This window comes from Scardinius erythrophthalmus (genome assembly GCF_964197995.2).
Source record: "Scardinius erythrophthalmus genome assembly, chromosome: 25".
NCBI classification, from domain to species: Eukaryota; Metazoa; Chordata; class Actinopteri; order Cypriniformes; family Leuciscidae; genus Scardinius; species Scardinius erythrophthalmus.
Window position 1 is genome coordinate 18,163,371 of NC_138245.1, and position 27,495 is coordinate 18,190,865.

The 27,495-nt window shown below is 37.7% G+C and overlaps 1 protein-coding gene across 5 annotated transcripts in view; it reads left to right on the forward strand.

Moving 5' to 3' along the window:
* Positions 1–27,495, forward strand: part of cadpsa (Ca2+-dependent activator protein for secretion a) — a gene marked incomplete at its 5' end in the record, with an annotated part of 132,796 nt that overhangs the window by 30,883 nt on the left and 74,418 nt on the right. For all 5 annotated transcript variants that reach the window (XM_081357538.1, XM_081357537.1, XM_081357536.1 and 2 more), the window contains 3 exons: positions 17,298–17,378; positions 17,529–17,762; positions 20,348–20,469. In XM_081357538.1, the coding sequence (XP_081213664.1) occupies positions 17,298–17,378; positions 17,529–17,762; positions 20,348–20,469 (437 nt within the window). The remainder of the gene's footprint in view (positions 1–17,297; positions 17,379–17,528; positions 17,763–20,347; positions 20,470–27,495) is intronic.

The following is a 27,495-nucleotide window of genomic DNA, read 5'->3' on the forward strand; positions in this document are numbered from 1 at the left end:
AGTATCAGTGCATTAGCTGTCTCCTGGGTAGTGGGAGTTTAATCCAATCTATCGACTATTTCCTGAGGGCATTTCAAGATACCAGCTGTGGATGGCAAGTGATTGACAGGCAAATAAAATCGATAGAAAACACTGGAACACAGATCAGTCGATCAATGTAAACCAAGAACCTATTAGTTTTGGTCCCTTAACTCACTATAATGTGACTATAGCAAATATTTTGCAACTGTTGCACAGGTCTAATAAAAAAAAATAGAATAATACAATTCTGGCGTCATTTTTTAATTCATTTTTTTAAATTTTTTTTATTCAATTGACCGCACCCTCTCTTACCTGAAAAATAAGGTGGATAAGGAACATTCACATTGAGAGTGTTTTTTTTTCTTTTTCTATTACACTGCGCTGCTTTTCCGTAGTTTTTATTTCCATGTTTTTTCCATGTACACTCCAGGCAGGCTTGACTGTTGCGCTCGCGTACCGTGTCTTTTGCAGCGTCTTGTGCATGACACGGCACTTTAAAAATGTGGTGCTCAAGATAAGTTAAAAAATAACTTTTAAAAATGCATTTCTAGACCTTGTGTTATTATTATTTTTTCATTCCACTGACCTGCATCTCAAGTTTATCAAACTAAAATATGCGTTCCTAAGTCAAGTTGGCTTGTACCTCATGATTTTGCTATAAACTGTGTTTGAAGTAATTTATCATAGTTTATTACTGCGCAAAAAAAATTTTCAGGTTATGCTGAAACACGAAATATAACTGTTGAAGAGAAGAAAATTGTAAAATTACAAGAGGAAATCTACCCAACTGTCAAGAAGTCGGACAGTCAACATGTCATAAACATTGACATTAACACAGGAAAAATGTTTAACGAATGCTTTGAAGATGCAAATGGACAAATAATGTGTTTTTTTGTGTTTTTCTTAAAATAAAGTTAACTTTAGCTACATGTCACATTCTTATCAAAGCACAGAGATGTTGAAACCAGAGATTCATGCCGGAATCCATTCAGCATGCTTCTGTTATTTTTTTATTAAACCAAATAAATCTCTCTGTTGTGAGTTTGTCAAACCGAACTCATGTGCCCCAAACGAACACAGTTCACCATGTGCTTCGCTGTCATCATGGCATCTGATCCCACCCCCTTGTTATTCCATTTTTTACCTCGTTATTGTTTCACTTCTGTTCAGTATCAGTTAAATCCTTCCTTTCCTATTTAGTTCCCTCTTGTGTGCTGTCTTATGCCAGATTGTTGTTTGTGTCTCATGCAAGCAGTTAACCAGCCTCATCTTGTCTCGTGTTTTGCAATGTTGCGTTGGATTCTTTGCCTGTTATTTTTTATCTTTTATTTGTTTTCTTTATTACCCTCTTACTTCCCAGGTGGTATCCCCATTGCATTCAGTCCTGGTTTTGCTCTCCAGTCTTGCAGTGTTGCCATGCCCACTTACTATAAGCATTATTGGGTTTTTGTTTAATCTTGGCTCTTACAGCGATCAAATTTATGGAGATATTAAAGTGAGTAGGTGTGGGTCGCGATATTTCGTTCTTATTTTTAGTATAAAGTATTTCCATTTATTTCGTTTTTTTATGGACTTGTGCTTGTTAGCTGATTTTCTTGCAAGATCTGGCAACATTAATACAGTCACGAATACAGAGTATGTCTGGCAGCACATACAGATGGGAAGCTTAAAAAAACAACCTCAAAAACTGCTATAATAAGTGGACATGGCAACACTGCCAGTGCGCTCTGTGAAGTAGCCTATAAGCATTAACAAAACACGACTCCTCCGTCTACTGTGCTTTAGTTAAAATTGAGCACATCGAGTCTTTTGTGTGAGTCATGTTCCGTACACACAGGGAACGATAATTTAGGGGACTCGCTCCTGCATTTAAATAAAGTTGTTACTCCTGAAAATTTACAGTGTGTAAGTGCCCGCATTTTTCAGGAGTTAATTCGGCTGAATGTGGTTGTCACTCCTGTAAATGACTGAACTGTGTGTGTACAGAACAGGATTAAGCACTAAAAGGTGATGTGACAACCAAATTTACCTGCAGTTTTTACATGACTTGTTTTTGTTGTGTGTTTGTTATTGAGAGGAAAGTGCACAGCACATATTCATGTGACTCGATTGCTTTGTTCTGTATAAAAGAACGAATGGAACAGAAAAGTGAACGTAGAATAGAAAAGTGACAGTGCTTGACAGTGTGTGTTCCACTCACATTTGCGACTAAGGGTATGTCTACATGACAACGATGTACTAAAAACTGAAAGTTTTTTCTTTGTACTGAACACGTATTCACAGATTCACGTTTTTATAGTTTACATGGAGATGATAATGGTATTGTTTCACTTTGAAACCGTTTTCAAAAGTTTGCATTTTCAGAGTCCCCAAAACGACGTTGTTGTACAAATGAATTGCCAAAACGCATAAAAAGTGTTCTGTTTTTATTTGAAAACGGTGTCGTGTAAACGTACCCCAAGCCTATTTTAAGGGGCCATTTACATGACTCTGTTTTCATACGGACAACGATATGCTTAAAATGGAGAAAATGTTCCTTTGAGTTTTCTGCGTAGACGACACCATTGCCAAAACGATCCCCATTCACACGGATCCACGAAAACGACTAAAATGCTGCCTTCTGCTGCCAGGCCATTAGATGGCGATGAAAACCTATAGACTGAACATTTAATATGCATGTGCATGACGTCATCGTTTTCACAGATTCACGTTTTTATTGTTTACACTGAGACCGTTTTTAAAAACTTGCACTTTGAAACCCGTTTTCAAAAGTTTGCGTTTTCAGCCACACAAAACGCTGTTGTCGTGTAAATGAACTGCCAAAACGCATAAAAAGTTACGTTTTTGGTTGAAAACGGTGTCATGTAAACAGCCCCTAGATGTGTGCGAACTGTAAAATGTATTTAGTAGCATGTGTGCGAATAAATTCGCACATTTCAGATATTCGCCGACGTTAACGCCTCGTAACTAAACAAAGGGCGCCAATGTGAGTGTGCACACCGACGTGAAAAACGCCACGCGTAAAAGCATAATTTTTTAAAAAAACGCCTCGGGTTCGTTTTTTTGGTTTGACGCGCCGCGTCAAAAACTATCCGACCAATGAGATTAGCGCTTTTGCTCACGTGTCTGGAGCTTCTGAAGTTACAGTAAAACACAACTTGGGGGCGCTCAAACACAAAACAGTCTTGCCGAGCACACATACGTAACGGCGAAGAAGATATATGCCGAGTAGCGTCTAAACACTGCCGGGAAGAAATAAGAGGAGGAAGATGCAAGGCAAGATGAATGTAGAGCTGCTGGTCTCGTTGGTGTCGGAACATAAAAAACTGTGACAAACGCGACAGCGACTACAAAAATCTTGATAAAAGAGAACTATTATTGAGTGGTATTAAGCGCCATCTAATGTCAGGGAATGAATTTGCATGTTCACTCGGCTCATCGTCAGCGAAAATCGCTTGGGTGTGAACACAAAAAACGCGTTGAAAAAACGCTGGCGAATAACGCGCGCCGATATTCGTCCCGGTGTGTACGGGCCTTAAGAGTTCTTAAATCAGGGGATAACAAATCCAGGAATCATGATATGGCTTTGATATAATTAATAAAAAGGCAGTAATTTTATTATTAGGCAAATAAATTTACTGATTTTTATTTAGAAAAAAACAGAAAAATCACGAATGAAAGAAACTAACACTTTAAAGTTGAAAATTTTACTTTTTTGTGACATTGGGTTGCACGGTTTTCACTTAGGACACTTTTTTTCATACACACGCACACACACACATAAATGCATGCATACATAGGCACGCACACATACACATGGGCACACCACATTATAAAATACGTGAAAGAGTAACGGACGGCCATCCGCCTCCCAAGTTTCATTAAAAATTATCCCAATCCCCCCTTCTGCTGTCTACCACTTCTTTCGCCATGTATTTGTTCGTTTCTTTTATTATTTTATGCAATCCAAAACACTCTAACCTGCCGCGCTTCGTATCTCTGTTCAGATCCTTCCTTCTCGCTCTGCCAGAAAGCTGCTGTCATTTGCTGACGGAAAGCATGACATTACCGTAATAAGCCATATATTGCCAAAAAGCGCATGTTGTCTACTGTCAGGGGCAATTTGAATGGTTTTGATAGTGCAAACGGTTGCGGTAGAGTTACGGTAAAATGAATACAGCTTGCTGGTATGTGTCTGCGACGACACAGCCGGTTTAAAAGGGTTAAAATGACTTTCAGGCCTACTTATCGACAAACTCGGTGTACGCTGGGTAATGGAGGAGGTTAGGTTTGCAGGACATCAAAGAACAGCCTCTGATTCACAAAATGCACTGTACAACGCTGAGATAAGGTGCAAATTATAATAAAAATACATTCATATTTAGCATGACGCGGGCCACAAAATAAATGCCAGCGGGCCACCAGTTGAGTACCCCTGTCTAACAGGATCAAATCCATTAAATGACATCCACTGGTGAGGGTGCATTCATAGGATGACGCATCCACCTCACAGAGCACAGAAGGATCCTTCTTCAACTCCATGTCAGTCGTGACCCGAGTGCCACACTGATGTCACACTGTACAGGAGGGGACACTGGGAGACCACTGCTGACTCTTTTACACTTTCCCTCTTTCCCCTTTTCTCATTCTCGTAATTTCAACGGTGCATATTGATTAACAAACGCATTTTACCCTGCAATGATGACTACAAATGGAACAAATTGATTTGATTTCAGCCATTCGCTCAGGATATGCGTTTTGGTGTGGGCGTCTTGATGTAGGAAGCATTATTCTGTTGAATGAGATTTGTCTTCCTGGCCCCGTCTTTGGTTAATGAAAGCCTAATCTAATGTAATTGGCATGAATAGCAAATACAACCGGAGCTGCAAGGTGACTTGACCAGGATGTGCACTCTTTGGTTGATTGCGGTTAGTGAATATAAACCAGAGACCAATCAGTGGTGGTTCTACACAGGCACACATGCACTTTAACAAATGGCATCCCTACTTGAATACATTCATGACAGAGACACAATACGCATAACCAAAAATCAACACAGAAATGTCTAAACAACTACAGAGCATTTTCAAAGGCTTTTCTTTAGACGGTGCTTAAATGAGCAGACGCTGGTGCCACGAGGACAGCTGTTGCCACTCATTTACTCTCATCAAACCTCATTGTGCTATCTGGACTCTCTGAAATGCAGATAACACAATGAGCTTTGAAAGCTCAGAAAATAAATACCATGCACGCGTTTGCATTTTGCTTTGCCGAATCCCTTTGCGCCCATGATGTGTGTGTGTGCTCTGTGGTCCGTGTTTGATGTCTGGCTACGCATTTCTGAGGTTCTGTGCGTGTAAAGCCGATTGTGGTTTGACAGAAACTACCTCAGCACCCTTTGTGCGACCTGAGGTAGTTGTCAGGGAGACCGTAAACACACGGGCTTTTAATCACTCTCTTGCCCATATCAGCTGTTCTTCCCATGAATACATTACACATTGTAACCTTATAATTACCTCTTTCTCTGTCTCTACCCACACCCTCTCTTTTTCTTTGTGTCAATCACCTTAGCTGTCACAATTTCTTTTCTTTTTTTTAAAGCTCTGAAAGCATAAGATCCCACCCTCCCTTCAGAACGTCTCCAAAGCCACGCCTCCTTCAAAACACATGAACACACTCAGCAGGGAGCAAACAACAGCGCCACGAGAGACGGCATTAAACTACCTCATGTCTCAAAGCAAAAGTGTTGCCATTGAAACGCATAAATTCGAGTCACGAACCACTCCGAGTATAAAGTCATGGGTTTCCATCTCTTCCAAATTACAGTAGTAATGGCGTGAATGCAGCATAAGCTCATTGTTTTGGTTCAGGAGGAACTGTAAAAGGTGACTGTGGTGCTTGGTGACTGACGTCTGTTTAACTCTGCATAGCATTAAACGCGCTGATGACGTGTGTTGTCTGAGCGAGCAGGTTCGCGGAGGTATGAAAATACATACGTTGACAGGCAGGTAGGACATTTTATCATCGGACCGAATGCAATGATTGGACGAACATTCCAATTTTGCAATGATTGGACTTCCACAGTACGTACATATACAGTAAATACATTTAGACTACTAAACTTGATTAGCAATCAAGGATGTTTCAGAGACTTTCAACCAGCTTTAAAAAAGTTTCTGGAACAAATCACCTACCCTGCCTTTAAGGAGTGAGCTTCTCAAAATAGAAAGTGACTATAAGAAAATAGTTATAGCATTGAAAAAAATTCCTATTTTTTTAACTTCAGGGAAACGTTCCAATCTGACTGGAAGAAGGCATGTGTCTATATCGCCTTAATGCACGACAAGTACTGTAGGATAGTTTGAGTGATCAAAGACTCTCCAATGATCACAGCTGGAGAATTGCAGAATTTAGTTGATTCTTGGGGTCAGAAAGCCTCGAAAAAATATATTGAACAGTACCTACTGTACATCACCACAACTTTTTTGGGAGGGTTTCAAGGGAAAAAAATCCTCTGCTCTCATTCAAAAATAAACTCCTGCATATTCAGTTGCCAGATACTACTGGAACTTCAAACAGGACCAGATCAGATTAAACTAAAAATAGCTTTTTGGTCACAAGATGGATTTGGTGCACACAGGGATAAAATAGTACTCCACGCCCACAGTTAAATGTACGGCTAAATCTTTCATTTTGTGCACCTATTTTTATTCTGGAGGTCCTGGACATAGTTTTAGATACAAAACTTCATAGTTTCTATTAAATACCAGCTGATAAAAAAATCTAAACCTGACCGCCTCTTGAAATCTTATAATTGGTAATGGTTGGATCTTCTAGCTGTACAAGGATTGAAATCAATACAAAATTGGGTCACTAAATCACAAAATTAAGGTTCTGCCATGGCCATCTCAATCCCATGACCTGAACCATATAGAAAATGAGTGGGGTGAACTGAAGAGGAGAGGGCACCAACCTGGACATACACATTTGAAGGATCTGACAGATTCTATTTGGACGAGTGGTCTCTGATCTCTTGTCAGGTGTTCTCCAACCTCATCAGGCATTATATGAGAAGACTCAGAGTTATCTTGGCAAAAGGAGGTTGTAAAAAGTATTAAATAAAAAAAGGATAATAATAACTGTGATCACCATGTATTGGAGAAAACACGTTTTCTACAATGAAAAGTAAATTTTTATTTTTTTATTTTTTTTGGTATGAAAGATTCAATTTATTTTCACAACGTTCTTTGCTCATATTTACCAAGGGTGCCAATGACCCTGACTGATGAACGTGATTTCACCAAGTAGAACATGTTCCTGGATCAACATCTTTATTGATCCTGGAACAACATTCCAATCAACCAGTTAATGTCAAGTTTAGGCTTAAAACAAGGGTTAGGGGGTTCTACATCAGTGTTATTCATCCATCATTTCCCTCTGACATTTGGGTAGGATTAAGGTTAAGGGGTAGGGATTAGGGTAGGTTAGGACTATGTTTTTGGTAAAGAATGTTGTTCCTGGATCAACAGCACAATGTCTTACTTGTCAAAATCACAGCAACCATTATGCTGTTTCTAAGCAAGATATTTCATCAGTGTCTGAAAAAACGCTCTTGATGAACACATTTATTTTCGGTAACTGTGTTATAAATGCAGTATATCACTCTGGACTGTTGCATTATTGAAACTTCAATGCTTACACAAGGCTTAACATCTTCTCAGAAACTTGCACTGATCCTAAAAGGAACCATTAAATGGTTAGAGACCCATTTTGCAAAAGGCTCTTGTTGACCATGGAAGTCATTTGCTGGAGCTATAAAGACCAGTCACCAGGTTCTATTAGATGAAATGTACAGTAATCACATAATAGAGCTGCTTTGTTGCACTCTGACACATTTGGTCATCTATATCACAACCTGCAAGAACATATTAGCTCCAGGCTGGATTATGAGATCATGTCAGAGAATAATGCTTTTATTAATTGAACCAGGAACCCTTGTGGCTCCCAGAGTTCATAAAAATAAATTATTTACAGATCTAGTAAATTAGTTGTCTTGATTATGGAGATGGACATGTTCTGTAAGTGCGCATGTGTTTCTTCCACCCATGTCTGTTCATTCCCGCTCATCTACATAAAGACTGGTCTGTCTGCTCTCTGTCTCTCTTTCTGTATCTTAACAAGCTGTCACTCCTGTGCTGATTGCAGTGGTAAAAAGTAATTAACTGAGGAGATAGAGAGAGAGATTGTTCAAAGTGTGTTATCTGCTCTCGCTAGCTGAAATCTGTGGCCAGAGTAATGGGATTGAATTGGCTAGTCACCATGGCAGAACTACAGTAAATACTTAGAATATTAAAAACTGGCAGGTAAGCTGCATAGCCGACAGGGATTACATGCAGATTTGTGGTGCCAAAGCCTCCATCAGGGGTTGCGCCATGAGTGACAAGCTTCAACCACCTTGCAAAAGTTTTGATCTTTGAAAAGGATGATTTTATATATATGATTTATAGCAGCATCAGAAATATGACATGAAACAAGGATGAAACACATATATGCACTTACCTTTTGAGATGAATAAACATTATGCCTTGTCATCCTATTGGCTTCTTGCCAACTAGGGCTGTTCCTTAGTTTTATTAATTTGATTATTAATGCCATAATAAACTATCCATTATATATTAATAAAAAAAAACAATTAAGTTAAATTACATTACTGTTCCAAAGTTTGGGTCAGTAAGATTTTTCTTTTTTAAAGAATTATTACTTTTATTCAGCAAGGACACATTAAATTGATCAAAAGTGACAGTAAATACATTAATAATGTTACAAAACTTTATATTTCAAATAAATTCTGTTTTTCCATCAAATGAATACATTTAATTTTAAAGGGGCCATGAACTGCATTTTCTTCAGTATTTTTTTATTTTATTTTAATTAAGTTTATTTTATAGTGTTCACTGAGGTCCACTTATAATATTATCCTAATTTAAAAGTAATTAGAAGCTATTTTCTATTCTGTTTTAACTCTCTCTTTCGAACACCCGAAACTATCCTGTTTTGATGGATGTGCCGCATTCAAGACTTGGAAGTAAACACCCACTGCTATTATTAAGTAACAGTTTTGCATATTAAAATAATTAAGTACTTGGAGTTACCACAGTAATAGTTGACAAAGGATGACTTTTCTTCCCCCCGTGTAAACGGAAATATGAATGTATGAACCATAATTTGTCACACTGTCATTCTTGGGCTATTCATAGTTCATCCTTTTCAATAAAGTGAAAAACATATACATTGTCATTTGCAGTGTATGTTTTAATTAAAATGAAACGTGTTGTAATGTCTTACTGATAACAAAACAGAAGATATATGACGATATGAAGATATAACGATCTGTTAATTTTTCTTCAACATTTCTTGTAATCCTCAGAGACGTTTCTATGGTTTTATTGTTGGGGTAATCCTGTGTTCATCTTTACTACTACATGACATGCTCGAATCGGTGGGCGGGGCTAAAGAGGTAGAAGTAGGCGTTGATCTTCTGTAGAGGCGGTCTTTTGTTGCACTATGACGTAATAATGTGACAAAATCTTAAGCAAGTCGTTTTCTGAGCTTGGTTTTAATAAAAGCTGTTTTTGGACTAACAAGGAAGTTTTGAGTTCTGAATCTTACAGGATCTTTTTTATAGTACAATAATCTTTTGCATGTCAAAAGATCAAGGACAATTTTACTTCTCAATTCATGGCCCCTTTAAAATATATTAAAATAGACAACAGTCATTTTAAATTGTTAAAAAAAAATTAATCCAATATATGCAGCCTTCAAAAACATGAAGAAATCTTACCTAACTCAAACATTTGCACAGTATTGTCATATCATAATACAACCCCCCTCTTTGGTACAGTGATATTATTTTCATAAAGTAGTGACACATTTCTTGAGGTTCAGCTTGGGAGGAAATACTTTTTATAATATATAATATGTATTCCTCACTGTAAATCCTCTACTGTAAATCCATTGACTTGTTATTTTGGGAGTCTCAGTTATATATAAAATGATCAGTTAATATATATTGTATTGCTAATATATATCTCCCAGTTGGTTTTTATATGCTGCACTTGTTTTATAGTATTGCTTCTGGGATGTGGCCTTTCATCTCACAGACTCTATATTACCAATTTATATTTTCAAAATATGCTCATAGTTTATAGGGTTCAAACATAAGAAACCCACTCCCATTCAAATTCAAAAACTTTGTCTATCAACCAATTTTAGAAATGTATCTTTGGTTAAAAGGCTCACATTCAATGCATGTCTTGTACACCTTTAAACATAAATACATAAAAGATAAAGTTAAATATAAACCATTTAACCTTATTTAAATTGGATATTGCAGTGGGAATGAAAGAATTCATGTAAGCCTTTTTGTGGCCAAAGGAGCTCTAAACCAGTTACCTGATGGAAGTAACTTAAAAAAGCAATAAAGAGAATGAGAAGGGTCCATAGTAATGGAAACTTCTTTTCTCTTCACTGCACAGTTATAATGTTCTGAAGGTTGAATCTGCGAAGTCCCAATGATTTCAGATGCCTGCGTGATTACTCTTGAATTTGAGACTGTGTTCACCTCTGTGTATAATGTGCTTTCTTGCTCATAGCCATGTTCCTCTTGCACTAACCATGCACTATAATTGTCTTCATGCACGGATTCATCACATGCATTTTTGATAAGAGAAGACCATTTTTCTCTCTTTTCAACAAGGCTTGTCAAGATCCACTTTCCCCTCACCTGTGCTCAGTACCTGCATAGATCACTTTTTATTATCTTCTCACTATTGATCAGGAGCAGCGCCCTGGGCAATCAGACCAGGGTTTTTTCCTATAGCTAGAATAATTTGCTCTGTCGTTAGAGATCTTGATAGTAAGTGTTCTCTGTCAGTTTTTCTGAAATGGTGATTAAACCCGTGACCCTGTGTTAAACTATCTTCCTGCCCTCAAAAGCAGACTGACAGAAAAATTTCATTGAATCAATATTTTAGTATATTGACCTTTTCTTTATAGATGTTCTGTCCATTTTCTTGACTAACTCTTGACTTGGTGAAGACTAACCAATTTTTTTGCTGCCTATAGTGGTTGGAGAAGCAGAGAGCTTTAAAGGTTTTCCTCCGGTTTAAGATTGCAGTTGCAGAGATGTTTACAATAAAAAGTTGTATAACTCTGCTTTAATTTTACAGTTTTGTATTGTGGGTGTAACACTGTGCTTTGAAATCAGAAAAACATGAAATCAGATGTCTAGCAGTGAAGTTCACCCCCTGCTAGTTTTGTACGCCTCCATCATGCGGTTTTGGACGCTAACCACCGTTACACCTACACTAATCAGCTCTCCACTGAGTTGCCTCCATCCCAGAAGAACTAACTTCACCGAACAGACTAAACATTTAACTAACACAGTTTAAGAAGCACTCTTGAACATCTTTAAAATCTTTAATTTTAGTTTTATCTATTGGACTTTGTTGTTAGTGTGCTCTACTGTTAGATTTAAGCACATGCTACAAAATACAGTACTATGGTACACTGAACACAACGACACCTTGACACTTTTAAGTATTAGCCCTAATCTTTTTTTTTTTTTTTGTAGGTCAGATCTCATTTCAACCAAAACAAAAATCTATAAGTAGGCATTCTAGTCTTTCAGGTACCTCACAAGCTAACCATTTAGCCATTGTAGCATGCTGTTAGCTGATTAGCCTGCTATTACAGCATGCTGTTAGCTGATTATTCTGCTTGCTTGGTATACAGCTAGCCAATTAACCTGTAATCTTAGTTACCATTGCTACAAAGGTATGATTCTTGTATGTGGGCGGGTATCTGCTAATATTTGATGTAACAGGTTGAATAATATTTACCTTATTGTTTGCGGTGTGAGTGCCGAATCGAATCAATTAGGTACACGCTGATAGGCTGCTGCTTTTAAACGATCCTGTGCATAATTGTGTTCATGCTCTGAAGACTGATCAAGGGTTTCTATTTACAACACGTTTTGCAGCCTTGAGTGTTATAGCCAATCGGACTGAATTGAACTGATTGACAACTTCAGTGATTATATAGGGATCACTCTTTGCTCGCTTTCTGTATAGTCTATTTACAATTTGAATAAAAGTTTTATTTTTGCTGCTAAGACCAATGGCCTTAGATACACTGCTGAGTTTCAGGAGAGACAACCATGTTTAAACGTGGGTGCGGTTCGGGTCGCGGTCTTTGTCAGGGGTCAAAGATCAGGGTCAGATCAGTTACAGAATAGTTTGTTCCTGTGTTCTGTTTCCTTTGTTCCCCATGTTCCCACTCTTCATTTGTGGTCATGGTTACTAATTATGTTGCACACCTGGTTCTGGTTAAGTTAGTTATTTAGTCCTATGTATTTAAGCCCTGAGTTTGTTTCAGTTCATTGTCCTTTATTCGTTTTAAATTTAAGCCAAAGCTGTTATGTTTTGTACTCCTGCGGTTCCTGTATTTTGGATGATCTCATATGTTTTAGTAATAAAGTTTAATGGCTGATATTAAGATCCAATTCTCACTGATTTCCATCTTTTTCGTCTGCCTGGCCCCTGTAATTTAATTACTTTTGCTTTGAAAATGTAAAATAAGGGATTACTTTTAATTCTTAATTTAATTACAGTTTACTTCTGATGTAATTGATCTAAATCATGTGTAAAGACTATAGAGCAATTCTATATAAAACAATAGTGGATTTGGTATGTTTTTAATGTAACCTCCCTTTAAATACTTTGGTCAGTTAAATAATAATTTATGCAATTTTTTTATTGTTTATTTGAAAAAATTAAAAGAGCAGTTTCATGTGTATCCATGTGTTGTTCAACTGGTCGAGGTTGATATGGGATTTAGAATATTAAGTAATTCGTAATAAGTCATGGATTACTTTTCAGAGAGAGTAATTAGTATAGTAATCTAATTACACTGTCGAAGATGTAATTAGTGGCTAGTAGCCTAATTATTTACCTTTAATTAATACCTTTAATTAGGCAGGAGTTGTAAAGTGATTCTCTTCATGGACAAAAATGGTGTAACTAGTTTGGATCAACATGAGGGTGTCTAAATAATGACAGAATTTAAATTTTGGGTTGAATTATTATTATTATTATTATTTCATTTCTGAGAAACTGTTGTTTCTCATTTCACTATCTGGCTCTCTGTTGGTCTCACCTTCCACTCACATGGCATTAACACACTCAGGCCAGACAATCTCTCAGCCTTGGCTGGCTTAGATTAGCCACATTAATTGAATTACACATGTCTTGTTTACACCAAATCTGATTATCATCAGGCAATGACATTACAGATTGCTCCCTTACTAGTGCATGAAAATCTCAACAAAGTTATGATGTGTCATGGCACTCCCGGTTATATATAGCCTCTCTAAATCTAGTGCCAAGGGTGTCAAAGTTGTCGAGGTAGAATGGCTGGTTGCTTAAAACAATGCCGTACATCTGGTTTAAATTCGTTTTCACTTTAAGAACGGCCTGGCTCAAAGCCAGAGCAGATAATTAAATTTAGGCCTAATCAAAAGCCTCACAGAGAAGTTAAATGGCCGTGGTGGCAGTTTATTTTTTGTTAGCTAGTTTGTCATTGCAGTGTCAACACAAATAGAGGCAGCAGAGCATGTGTGATAAAGACTGAACGCCGATTCATCTTTAGCATTGACTGGCTCAGTCTACCAGAGCAGCAGGAGGAGAACCATGCTGTGCTGCTCAGTCTCAGCTTGAAAAGCTAATATCGCTGTTAGCATGTTCATAACTCAAAAATGCCATTATGGGGAAACGGTATCATTCCAAGCAGAAATGGGTAGTGGTCAGAGCAGTTCTGTTTAAGGCTTAGCCTAGATCGTAATGGAATAAATTTTATATTTTTATAATAAATGTTGCCATGTTACATTTAGCAGGTGTAATTTTGAAGTAAATTTCTAAATATATTGGGAGCTAAAACTAAAAAGTTTCCACTAACGTTCCCAAAGGTCAGATGTTTTAATTTCAAAATGCAGTAGGTGATAACACAATAACTTTGTTTCTTTTGGGTTTCCATAGTCTAAAGCACATTTTATACAGGTGATAATTATGCCATTGACTCACTACAGTAAGTGTTTTAAGTTCAGGCTGTTAAAATAAGGCCCTTCTTATTTTGTCCGGTCGACAAAGGTGTCACAATAGAATGGTGGGTTGCTATGAGAGTCGTTGGTTGTTATGAGAGTTATTTCTCTGTTGAAATTAGCTTTGTTGCAGACTAAACTACAATATGAGCCAGATTTTCTGTCAATAATCAAAAGTGTATAGATTTATGGAGCAGACTGCAGCCCTGCATGATTTTATTAATGTCATTTTTGGACATGAAATTAGAAAAAAATAAATCAATGTTCTATGTTGTTTGGACCCCATTGACTTTCAAAATATCTTCTTTCGTGAAAAAACAGATGATAATCAGTTTTGGAACAACGTGACACCAAATTGCCGATCTAGTAATCATAGCACAGGTGTATTCTCTGTGGAAAATATTTTTGATCTTGGATGAGGCTTAATTTGTGTCTTGACACCTGTCCTGGTATTGTGCAGTAAAATTAAGCATTTAATTATGAAAACACCCACACATTGGCATCATGTATGCGAGTGTCTGTACTAGGGCTGAACGATATATCGTTATCGTATCTATATCGAGATATGAACTTTCAAGATATTAATATCGAAAAACCAACGATATAGACGATATAGATTTCCCCTCTCCGCGCTCGCCCTGCATACAACTCTGGCAGTCACAACAAACATCAGTTTTACGAGTGCCCTTGAATGCACCGCTAAAGCCAGCGCGCGCACACTACTGGGGGGGGGGGCGGCGGCGTTTCCATGGTGACGCGTCATTGCTTGTCACGTGACACACCGCAACAGCGCTGAATGAATGATGATCTGCTTTTATGTCATTTTTCCTTTTTTATTCAGAATATTCACAAATGTGTTAGCTATGGCATGAAATATCTGATATTCCGATTGTCAAATATATGCAAGTGGAAGTATATTGTTGTTTAAACACCTTTATAACGATCGCGTTAGTTGAGCTGTATGCGCGATGGGTGCCGCCGTGTTAGTTTGTGCCGCAGACGCAGTTCAGAGAATCGGATCTGTTGGATTTACAACCTCTATGTTTACAACACGTGAATTCATCCACTTCTCCCGAAATACTGAAAAGTAAGTGGCTGGTGAACTGGGGAATAGAGTAAACATTGAAGTTACTTACACAATGTGTATCTGATATAAATAAAACGTGTCGAATTATAATGGAAAGGATTATTATTACCTCTTCCATAGACATCAGTGTGTATTTTACAAACTCTAAATGTATTGTTTTTTTAGTACTTACGTAGTCATATCGTATTGTATCGATATCGAGATATCTGGCATGAAAATCGAGATATGAAATTTTGTCCATATCGTTCAGCCCTAGTCTGTACATACTGTATACTGACAGAATGTGTACATGAATTCATGCATGAATGAAGTGAGCATGTGTTTGAATTGTGTATGCCTGCACAATTACATGCACTCATTATTCTGTATGAGAGCATTGGTGTGTGTAAAGGAGTGTGTAGGAATCCTCATGAAAGGGTGTAGGTGTTTGTAGCTTTTTGAGTACTGAATTTAGCCCAGCTGGAGTCAGGAAGGGGGACACCACGGCCACAACCTGTCCAGATGGCCCTCCACCCAACAACGCAACTGACTGGCCAATGCCTCCCTTGTAAGGCTCTGAACTCACCATTAGTTCAAATCTCTTTAACATGGAACATGCAGGGTATTTAAAGACACATCTTTTGGTCTTGAATCATAAACCGATAAATGAAAAGAAAAATTTGTTTTTTGCAACAGGATTTTTAAACATCCAGGCTGCCAGCTATGGTTTCTTTTTTTTAGCTGGACTTTAAATGAGGGAAATATGAAGCTAGCTAATTAAAGAAAATACTTATGTCCATCCTATTCTTAGCCCGGATGATTTTTCTGGTTTGGAGAGCTCAGTGCCAGCTTAAATGGATAGTTCACCTAAAAAATTAAATTCTGTCATCATTTACTCACCCTGCCCTCAAGTTGTTACAGACCTGTATGAATTTCTTTCTTCTGCTGAACACAAAAGAAGATATTTTGAAGAATGTAACGAAATAGTTGATGGGACCCCATTGACTTCCATTGTCCATATCATAGCTAAGCAATGCTAGCTTTATGTGTAGCAACATACATGTCCATAAATGTATTCAGATATCTGTGTATAAATCTATAAGCATGCATATTTTGTAATTTTACAAAATACAGATTGTTTGTCGTGAGTGTACTTTAATCTTGTTTAATATTAATGTCAGGATCAGAAGTTAATGCTTCTATTTTTAACAGATTCGGAAGTCACCGTCTCACAGTGACATGATGACAAATGGCTCATGGATTTTGGCCTCTAATCTAATAACAGTCCTGCTAGAAAGGACTAATGAAGGCTTTTAAATGGACAGAGATGTGCATGTAGGGGATAGAGGCTTGCAGAAAGCCACATTCAGATATAAAATATAGTTCCTTGAGGTTTATTTGGTATCGTTGATATGGTACATCTAACAAAATGTAATGATTTACAGCTGAAAACCTCATTCAAGATGTATTCTCTGCAAACAAGTCATGGTATCTTATGCAGTTTTAATTTATGTTAAATACATACAGTACTGTTCATGAGTTTAGGGTCAGTAGATGTTTAAAAATGTTTTTGAAAGAAGTCTCTTATGCTCCCAAAGGCTGCATTTATTTGATCAAAAACACCATAAAACTGTAATATTGTGACATATTATTACAATTTAAAATAACATAAAAATGTATTTATTCCTGTAATGGCAAAGCTGAATTTTTAGCATCATTACTCAGTCTTCAGTGGCACATGATCCTTCAGAACATTTCATATTATTATCAAACATTTCATATTATCAACTTGGTAAAAAGTTGTGCTGCTTAATATTATTGAAGAGAATGTGTTTTAATTTTTTCAGCTCTGATCTATATTGGCCTTTTGTGAACGCTTAATAAATTGTTCTTCATGTATATACAGTGAGCTTTTGAAAATGTTGACCTTTCAGTTGAACTTTGATATTTTGTCAATATTTATTGTAATGTGAACGTCAGACACAGGTTGATCTTGTAACAGAGGAAAAGTGTTTGGAGTGTCAGTTTAAATGCATTAAAATGTTTGTCTTACAGCTGGATAATCTTGATGAACAGGCTGCCCAGATTAGAAGAGAACTGGATGGACGACTCCAAATGGCTGATCAGTTCACAAAAGTATGTGTTATAATCTCACACAATTACGCATGAAGCTGTAGGATATTGTTCTTTTCAGGCTTATAAAGTAGCCTATTCCAAGGCACAAAATGTCTCGATGTCTTGTTTTGTCCCTCTTGGCCATTTTTTTTTCTTTAACACCTTGAATAGGCTGGCAGGTTCCCCAAGTTTGTGTCCAGGGACATGGAGGCCATGTACATTGAGGAGCTGAAGTCTTCAGTGAACTTGCTGATGGCCAATCTGGAGAGCATGCCAGTGTCTAAAGGTGGAGAGTTCAAACTGCAGAAGCTCAAGAGAGGCCACACCACCTCCATCATTGACATGGGTCAAGAGGACGAGAATCAGCTCTCCAAGTCTGACGTAGTTTTGTCTTTCACTCTGGAGGTACTTGTTCCATTTCGGCCTGCATTTCGGTTAGCATGTTCAAATTTTGTTTAGGTCTAAACATGACCTCTTGAAACTCTAAATCCCTATTTTTTTCCCCAATGTCTATAAGGGCCATTCTGAGCAGTGTCTGGCATCAGACTCTCTTTGTTGATTTATTTTTTTCTTTATATCTCCATTAAATTTAGGTGTAGTTAACGTAAATCACAAAGGACTAAATAAAAGAATGTTAAAAATAATATACTTACACATATTTAGATATTCCTTCTGAGGTGTAATTAGATCTTTCAAAGGACCCCTGAGAAAAAAACAAATTTAGGTAATGAGGTCATTTTCTCATGTTTTTTTTTTTTTTTAAACCAAAGTCGTGCACCTGTGAAATGCATCTGTGAAGTGCAAAATACCCATCTGAATAGGTTTATATATACAGTATACTGCATGCAAGATCATGTACATTAGTGTTCGAAATTTGGGCTGTTAGTGGTTAAAGAGTTTCAAAATTTAAAATGAGATACACAAAACTCACAAATGTATCTCACCCATTATTTTTGGTCTTGTTTCAGATCTTTTTATAACACTGAATTTTCCATAAAACCACATCTCATTGCCCACACTTAAGAAAAGCGAATTTGTATGAGCAAATGAAACAAACACAAACTCAGCATCAAATCTTTCCTTTTCAATACCATCTTGTCGCATCTTGAGATTTGATAGAAATTGATTGGATAATTGAATCTGTGATGGTTTTGACGTTCATTTCTGACTCGACATAGGATTTCCGTGTTCTTTTTTATCGGGTAATAATGTAATTTGCACAGTTATTGCTTTGAATATCTCATTACAACGTTGCATATCACTGTCAAATATAACACCATGTTGGTGCATTAGTGATACTGGTCTTTGATTTGCGGATAGTGACAAATTGAAAATGTCATCTTCTCTTCATTGTGCAGGTTTAAAAGAGGACAGGAGAATTCTGAATTTGTGTGTCTGTGTGTGTGTAGACAGGCTTTACTTAGCACAAGCCACAGAGAAAATCCTGAGTGATACTGACAACCTGCTATAAAGCTAGCTTTAATCAAGTGACAGTATCTGAGAGGAGATATTCCCTGAAGAGGAGAGCAATAAAACCATGTGATGTATGTCGTGTGTTAACAGCTCGTTCCCCTTTCACGGATACCTTTGTGCTGACGGCTTTATCTGACACATCTCCCATTCTCTCTCCTCATGCACGGCTGCTGTGTGTGTGTGTGTATGGGTTTGGATGAAGGTGGAACTTCTCAAATGTCAAAGGATTAGTTCACCCAAAAATTTAAATTATGTTAGCATTTATTCACCCTCACGTTTTTCCGAACCCAAATTACTTTCTTTCTACCAGGGAAAATAAATTGAGAAATTCTGAATAATGTGTTTATCCCCATGCAATTACAATGATTGCGGACTGGAGCTTTTACACTTCAAGAAAAGACAGTAATGAGTCAACTTCAATCATCTGACTCTTCTCAGGTCACTTTTTCATCACTGTTACTCCCTTCACACTCACACCACAATTTAAGAGAAATTAGGAAAAATATGGATTATAAAAAATATTTGGCTAAATTTAATACAATATTTTGTAATATTGTTTTATTTTTATACTGCAAATTATTTGTCAATCAATTTTTTTTATTCATTTTTAGAAAAGGAATTGCTTTCTTTGGCAAAACCAATTTTGTTTTTGTCATTATGGACTCATTCACTAAACATGCGTATGCACAAATATGTGCACGTAATCTTTATAGGAACGTTTTCACAAACAAATAATGATTCACCAAAAACGTTCATACTTTTGTATTCTAAATTTATGAAAAATGTAGGAACAACTAATACCACATATTCAAATTTACCAAAAAGCACTTTCTCTGTGAGGCCTTGCAATTGTGTTTAGAAGTTATAGCCTATTTCATCTCAACACAACGATATTATATTATATTAATAATTATATTATATTAATAATAAATAATACAATTTAATTTAATCTTAAATACATTTCATCATATTTACAGGTACAGTGAAAGAGTAAGAAAAGCTGCGGTATAGCTTCAGCTGCGAGGTTTCTCTGAATAACGCAGATTTATGCATATGAACAGCTGGCTAATGAGAGGTCTGTAATCTGGGTCTGTATAAAAAGGGTTTGTGTTTAAACCGGTTTTGAGAATGACACACTTTGCTCGAGGATCTGACTAAAGCGCTTCTGCAGAGAGTGACTAAAGTCTTTAAAGGAAAGGTTGTGCGGAATTCCCTTTATATGGAGATGGTTTGGCTGTGTTTTATGCTAATGACTAACCTTGTGCACGTGGCCGCTCATTTATAATACTCCAAATTCACTAACATTAGAATTGTTAAGAATAAATTCATGTGCGCGTGCATGCGTTGGAAATTAGGCGGAGATTTTTCGGGAGAAGTTCTCCTGTGCGTACAAATCAGATAACATCCACTAAAAAGTTGTATTATTATTATTTTTATTATGATTATTTATATTTTCTCCCCAGCAGCTAGCGCTCTTAGGCGTCGTCTCTATAGATCTCCTGTTGTTTTCCCCACAGGTGGTGATTATGGAGGTACAAGGTCTGAAGTCTTTAGCTCCTAACCGGATTGTTTACTGCACAATGGAGGTTGAAGGTGGACAGAAACTTCAGACTGATCAAGCAGAGGCTTCCAAACCAACGTAAGTCTGGCAGAAAAATCTTGTCAAGCATTTTGTTTTTGTATGATCTCTGCATCAATATTTTACTGCATCCAGCTTCCCTTCTCAGCAGAAGTTCATGCACTGAGGAAGTTTTGAAGAGTCATAACCTGTTACACTGTCATTTATTTGCGCCTCCAGACCTTGAAAGTTGCTGTCTGGAGTAAATGATTCTCTTACAGACTAATTAAATCAGTCAGTGTACACCAACCTACACAAACCTGTTGAGGTTTGATTGCTTGTCATCATGCATTCAGGCACAATCTCACTGAACCGTTCATGTTATTCAGAGCTGGAGGAACTTAATCTCAAATCCCATCAAATGCTGTTTGCTGAAGCTGTGCGTATGTGTGTGTGTGTGTGTGTGTGTGTGTGTGTGTGTGTGTATGTGTGTGATATAGCTCATTACATGATCAGTTGATCTTATTATTGTATACACAGTTGGCTCATTCTGTTTGTGGTGAGATGTAAAGCTTAATGATGAAGTAACAATTCTGGGCATGTAATCAACACTTAGGAAAACCGTACGCTGATCGCATTACTCAAATACACATCACATTTGTTTTTGTGTGTGGAGACTAATTCAAGGGTAAGAAAGAGAGGAAACACACACACATACGCAAAAAAACGAACTCTCACACCTTTTACTGAACATGCACCCACTGCTTTTGTCAGCTTACACTCTTAATCGGTACGCATGCTGTATGATTTTTGACACATTTTGCCTTTAAGTTAAGATCTTACTATCAAAATTACCTTGCGTTCACTCTGAAATATAAGCAGTCAACTATGAAAGCCTGTTTCTATCTCAGAGTACATGCAACTATATACACTCACCTAAAGGATTATTAGGAACACCTGTTCAATTTCTCATTAATGCAATTATCTAATCAACCAATCACATGGCAGTTGCTTCAATGCATTTAGGGGTGTGGTCCTGGTCAAGACAATCTCCTGAACTCCAAACTGAATGTCAGAATGGGAAAGAAAGGTGATTTTAAGCAATTTTGAGCGTGGCATGGTTGTTGGTGCCAGACGGGCCGGTCTGAGTATTTCACAATCTGCTCAGTTACTGGGATTTTCACGCACAACCATTTCTAGGGTTTACAAAGAATGGTGTGATAAGGGAAAAACATCCAGTATGCGGCAGTCCTGTGGGCGAAAATGCCTTGTTGATGCTAGAGGTCAGAGGAGAATGGGCCGACTGATTCAAGCTGATAGAAGAGCAACTTTGACTAAAACAACCACTCGTTACAACCGAGGTATGCAGCAAAGCATTTGTGAAGCCACAACACGCACAACCTTGAGGCGGATGGGCTACAACAGCAGAAGACCCCACCGGGTACCACTCATCTCCACTACAAAAAGAGGCTACAGTTTGCACAAGCTCACCAAAATTGGACAGTTGAAGACTGGAAAAATGTTGCATGGTCTGATGAGTCTCGATTGTTGAGACATTCAGATGGTAGAGTCACAATTTGGCGTAAACAGAATGAGAACATGGATCCATCATGCCTTGTTACCACTGTGCAGGCTGGTGGTGGTGGTGTAATGGTGTGGGGGATGTTTTCTTGGCACACTTTAGGCCCCTTAGTGCCAATCGGGCATCGTTTAAGTGCCACGGCCTACCTGAACATTGTTTCTGACCATGTCCATCCTTTTATGACCACCATGTACCCATCCTCTGATGGCTACTTCCAGCAGGATACTGCACCATGTCACAAAGCTTGAATCATTTCAAATTGGTTTCTTGAACATGACAATGAGTTCACTTTACTAAAATGGCCCCCACAGTCACCAGATCTCAACCCAATAGAGCATCTTTGGGATGTGGTGGAACGGGAGCTTCGTGCCCTGGATGTGCATCCCACAAATCTCCATCAACTGCAAGATGCTATCCTATCAATATGGGCCAACATTTCTAAAGAATGCTTTCAGCACCTTGTTGAATCAATGCCACGTAGAATTAAGGCAGTTCTGGAGGCGAAAGGGGGTCAAACACAGTATTAGTATGGTGTTCCTAATAATCCTTTAGGTGAGTGTATCTCGCAATTGCAACTTTGTTTCTAGTAGCTGAGCTTATATCTTGCATTGACTTTTTATCTCAGAACTTGACCTGATATCTCTCTTGCAATTGCGACTTTGTTTCTCATAACTGACTTTACAGTGTGTCAGAATGTGACTTAAGCATTTTACGTTTATAAAAATTGCAACTGTCAAATAGAAAGTTCCATGTACCTAGTTTGCAACATTTATGTAGGTGGCAAGTGTCAAATTGACCGCCGGATCCAGGGTCTCCCAGCAGCATATTGCCTAGAACATCACACTCCCTCCAACAGCTCCCTCCCAAGGTAAATGGTGCACACGTACACAGCTGTCCACGTGATGCAAAAGAAAATGGGAGTGATAGAACCAGGCTCTTCCACTGCTCCAAGGTCAGTTCTGACACTTGTGTGCCCATTGTAGGAGCTTTTAGATAGGACAGGGGTCATTCAGACCCGTTTGCAGATACTCAGCCCCATACGCAGTAGGGTGCGATGTACTGTGTGTTGTGACGCATCATTAACCATCATTAAAATGTTGTGACTTGTACCACAGTAGTAAGTTCGGACCTGACATGATAGCTTTTGTTGCCCTCACGCATTCCGTGAATCTTGGATGCCTAACAACCTGTCGCCGGTTTGTGGTTTGTCCCACCTTGGACCATTGTTGGTATGTTCTTACCATTGCTGGCCTTGTTAGAGTATCTCAGGTCTTTACTCTTTCCCATTTCTCCTGCATCCAACACATCAGAACTGATTGTTTGCTTACTATATAATCAACGCAGACCTTGAATGAGAATGTCAGACTGTGACTGAGAGAGATTGATCATGTAAAATGCCTAGTCAACGCTGTCAATCGTGACAACAGTCTGCAAAGATGAATACGGCACAGCATATTCATCTTTGCAGACAGCATACAAGACAGCTGATGTGCCTTGGCTTTTGCCCACAATTTTCACAGAGGTCACATCATTTAAGCTGACAAGCAACAATTGTAAAATACAGAAAAGAAACTGCATGGCGTACAGTTGGCTTTACACACACATATACACAAAGAAAAATACTCATATCCACTTGCTTTCAACTGAAAATACAGAGTTGCTCAGATCAACAAGCTCTCACATTCACACACACATTTGGCTCACATTTCTCCAGGGCTTGTTGTAATGCTAAAAGCCTGCTGGGTCTCAGGGGTAGAGCCATGTGAGGATAGATGAGAGGGAGTCTGGGAAAGCAAAAGAATGATGGGAAACTGCTGAGAGACATGCGTTCTGTACCTGTTTGATCAGACACCTTAAGATTGTGGGGATTGATCCTAACACATCTCTTTAATTAAATCGTATATGCACGCTTGTGAGTGTTTGAGTGAGAGAAACAAGGAAGTGGATAAAAACAGGGAAATAAAGGCTGTTTCGTAAGCCTTTGAGTCTGCTTGGGGGTTAGAAGGGCTGCAAAGGCCTGCACTTGTATGAAAGTGGAGTGGTTAGGATGAATGAAAAAAGCAATTTTTCAAATCATATTTTAGTCTGATAAAGTCTGCTAGATTGGTCCTGTGTTTGAGGGCTCAGATTGTAGGATGTGCTTTTCAGGCAGCAGTTTTTAGAGATTTAATGCTTTCATGACCCCCTGTTGAACCAACCTTACATAAAAACTAAGAAATTTGTTGTTGATAGTAGGTCATGTATCAAACTCTGCATTTGTTTGAGCGAAGCAGAACTTTGGATTTTAGTGATTCTCGGGTCGTGACCCAAAAATGGGTGGCTGGTTTGCTCTAAAAGAATCATTGAAAAAAACATGATTGAAAATATGATAAAAAACATGATTGAAAACATGCGAGTTTACTTGCAATGAGGGCGAAAATGATTTTGGTTTGTGCTGCTGATCACAATGTGTTTAACTGGGAAATTATTTTTCTTTATTAATAACCATTTGCAATATAAAAAGTAAACAAAAACCTCTCGTAATTTGAAAAGAAAGCAGTGGTCTTATATGTGACTGGTCTTGTTTCTGCTCGATTGTCACGGTATTGTAGCTCTAGACACTGTGGATTACATAACAAGGAGAGCTTTGCTGTGTGCGCATGCGCACTTTGTGTGTTAATTGTGATATAGATCAGTAATATAGATTAGTGTTTCTCTAACACAGGGTTTGGGCTTTTAATGCAATGAACCTCTGACCAAATTTTGTGGGTCAGTGTATATTTGTGGTGTTTATGTTAAAGCTATCATTTGGGAATCACACATGCTCACTTACAGCTACATTAACACTTTATTCAAAGGCTAACAATATTCTTTTAGCAGAAATTAAAAGTTTATTTAAATTAGTTTTAATTTTTAAATACATTTTAATTAATTTTAATTACTATTCAGATTTTAAATTCTTACAGAGGACAGCTTAGAATAAAGATATACGAATGGATGATGCTCAAGAATGTTTTTTAGTGCATCTTTCTATTTGATTTTGTTTATTGTACAACAATTAGACTAAAAACTGTCTCAGGATATTGATTCCCTTTTATAATGTCAAGAGAGGATAGCTGGTCCAGAGGCACACAGACATGGTCGGTTTTTAGTGTGTACAGTGTGACTGAAGCTCAAAAGTGTGAAATGAGTCATTCTCATTCCATTTAGCATCATACAATATTGATGCGGTGTATATGGAAATGTAAGCTCTTCTGCTGCCACCTACAGGCTTTATTAATACTAGCAACTCTATGCACTGTGATACTGTGAATTTCATTTGCATGCAAATGAATACAAACATATGGCTTGATCTCTGGCAACACTGATATGACTACGTCTTTATTTAACAGAAAGAAGCATTTGTTCAAATTTTCAGATTATGCAGAATATGTTATATAGCTGGATAAATGTGTCCAAAATTTTTTTTGGTGTGTTTTCTGTGTGAACGTTTGAAAATATACTCTGATATGGCTAATCTGAGATACCAGAACATTTTAAATGAGTCTCATGCAGGCAAACATAGAGCTCAGTGACTCTTATTTGTCAATTTCTGAAAGCAACATGTAATTTATAGTAAAACACAGAGATGAAACTTCAATAATATCTGCATACTGGGTTTTTATTTGGTCAGAAAAACATTAAAAGAATTGGAGGTGAAAGTTTAAAATTTTAAAATGAAAATTTTTGCATCAACATTACTGCTTCTATGCTTGAAGTCCTGTTAAAGTCAATCTCAACAGAACACGGGCATTAATAAGACAATACATTCATCTTCTGTCTTGCTGTCAGGATTTACCCATGTTCCTCTGGGAACTGTTTTTAGAATTGAAATGGTGATGCAATAACAGTGAGATTTTATTATTATTAAATGAACATGCCAGGCCTTGAGCACTTTAATCTGCTGAAAATATATGCAAGACATGGAGCCAGTGGCTGAATGTCTCTGATGTGCGTCTCTGATGTGGGGGGGGGGGGGGGGGGGAATGCTTTAATAGCATTCTGAAAGACTCCTCAGTGAGTGGCAGAACAAGATTTGTTCTCACACATGCACAGTTGCACACACAGACATTTACAGCTTGTGGTCATATCAATGTCATCAAACAGCTGCTCTTTTCTAGGCGGAGGATCTGATGCCAGATTGTTATGAGGACATTCACATTCATGATTTACCAAGTAGTCTAACCAAAACCAACACTCCCTGACATCCCAAAAGAGAGGCGTTGTCAACTAGCAAAGACTATGTGTTGATTTGTATCAGTGATTTTGTGTGTGTACGTGCGTGTGTGTGTGTGTGTGTGTGTGTGTGTGTGTGTGTGTGTGTGTGTGTGTGTAGTAATTATTCAATACACGTGTAAAAATTATTAATTTCTTTCAAACAACAATAAAAAAATCTTACTGACCCCAAACTTATATATATTATAATATTATCAGTACGATATTTTTATTGTTGTTTGAAAGAAATTAATACTTTTATTAGGCTAGGATGCATTAAATTGATCAAAAGTGACAGTCAAGACTAAAAAAATAAAGCTGTGCTTTTGAACTTTCTGTTCACTAAAGAATTCTGAAAAAAAATTGATCATGGCTCAATAATTTCTGAAAGATCATGTGACACTGAAGACTGGAGTAATGGATGCTGAAAATGCATTTTTGCCATCACAGAAATAAAATACATTTTAAAATATTTTCAAATTGAAAACAGTTATTTTAAATCGTAATAATATTTCAAAATATTACTGTTTGTACTGTATTTTTAATCAAACAAATGCAGCCCTGGTAAGCATGAGAGACTTAAAAAAAACCTACCTGTGTGTGTATAGACGGATGAATGGATAGATGGATAGATGGATAGATAGATAGATAGATAGATAGATAGATAGATAGATAGATAGATAGATAGATAGATAGATAGATAGATAGATATTTAGATAGATAGATAGATAGATGCTTAGATGGATGGATGGATGGATGGATGGATGGATGGATGGATAGAGAGAAATTGATTTGGTAAAATATATCATCTACTGTGCCACAGGCGGCTGCTGAAACTAAACAGCAGTTTACAGTACACATGCTGTGTCCAGTGGCTGTAGCCTTCAAGCTCACAGCAAGTTCTAGTAAAAAACGTTTTTCATGATCTTGTATTAATGGCATGTTTGCTAACAGCATTCATCATTTCTTCCAAAGAGTTTGTTTCAACGCCATGAGCCAAACATGCATCAGTCACCTCTCCTGAGACGCTGATGTGAAAGAAGGTTGAACGTCACTATACATTGACACAGCAAAGACACATACACAAACATACAGCGTCCATGTACCCTCAGCTTCACCCCAGGCATTCTAGAGGGAGACAGACTCAGAAGGGGGTTGCCATGGAGACCCGTTTACTGCTCTCTGTTCCCCCAGAGCACTGTGGCCTGATGATTGCCCCCCTCATCTCGAGGGATCACAACACACACACACACGCTCACACTTACACACACATGCATCACAAATACTTTCAT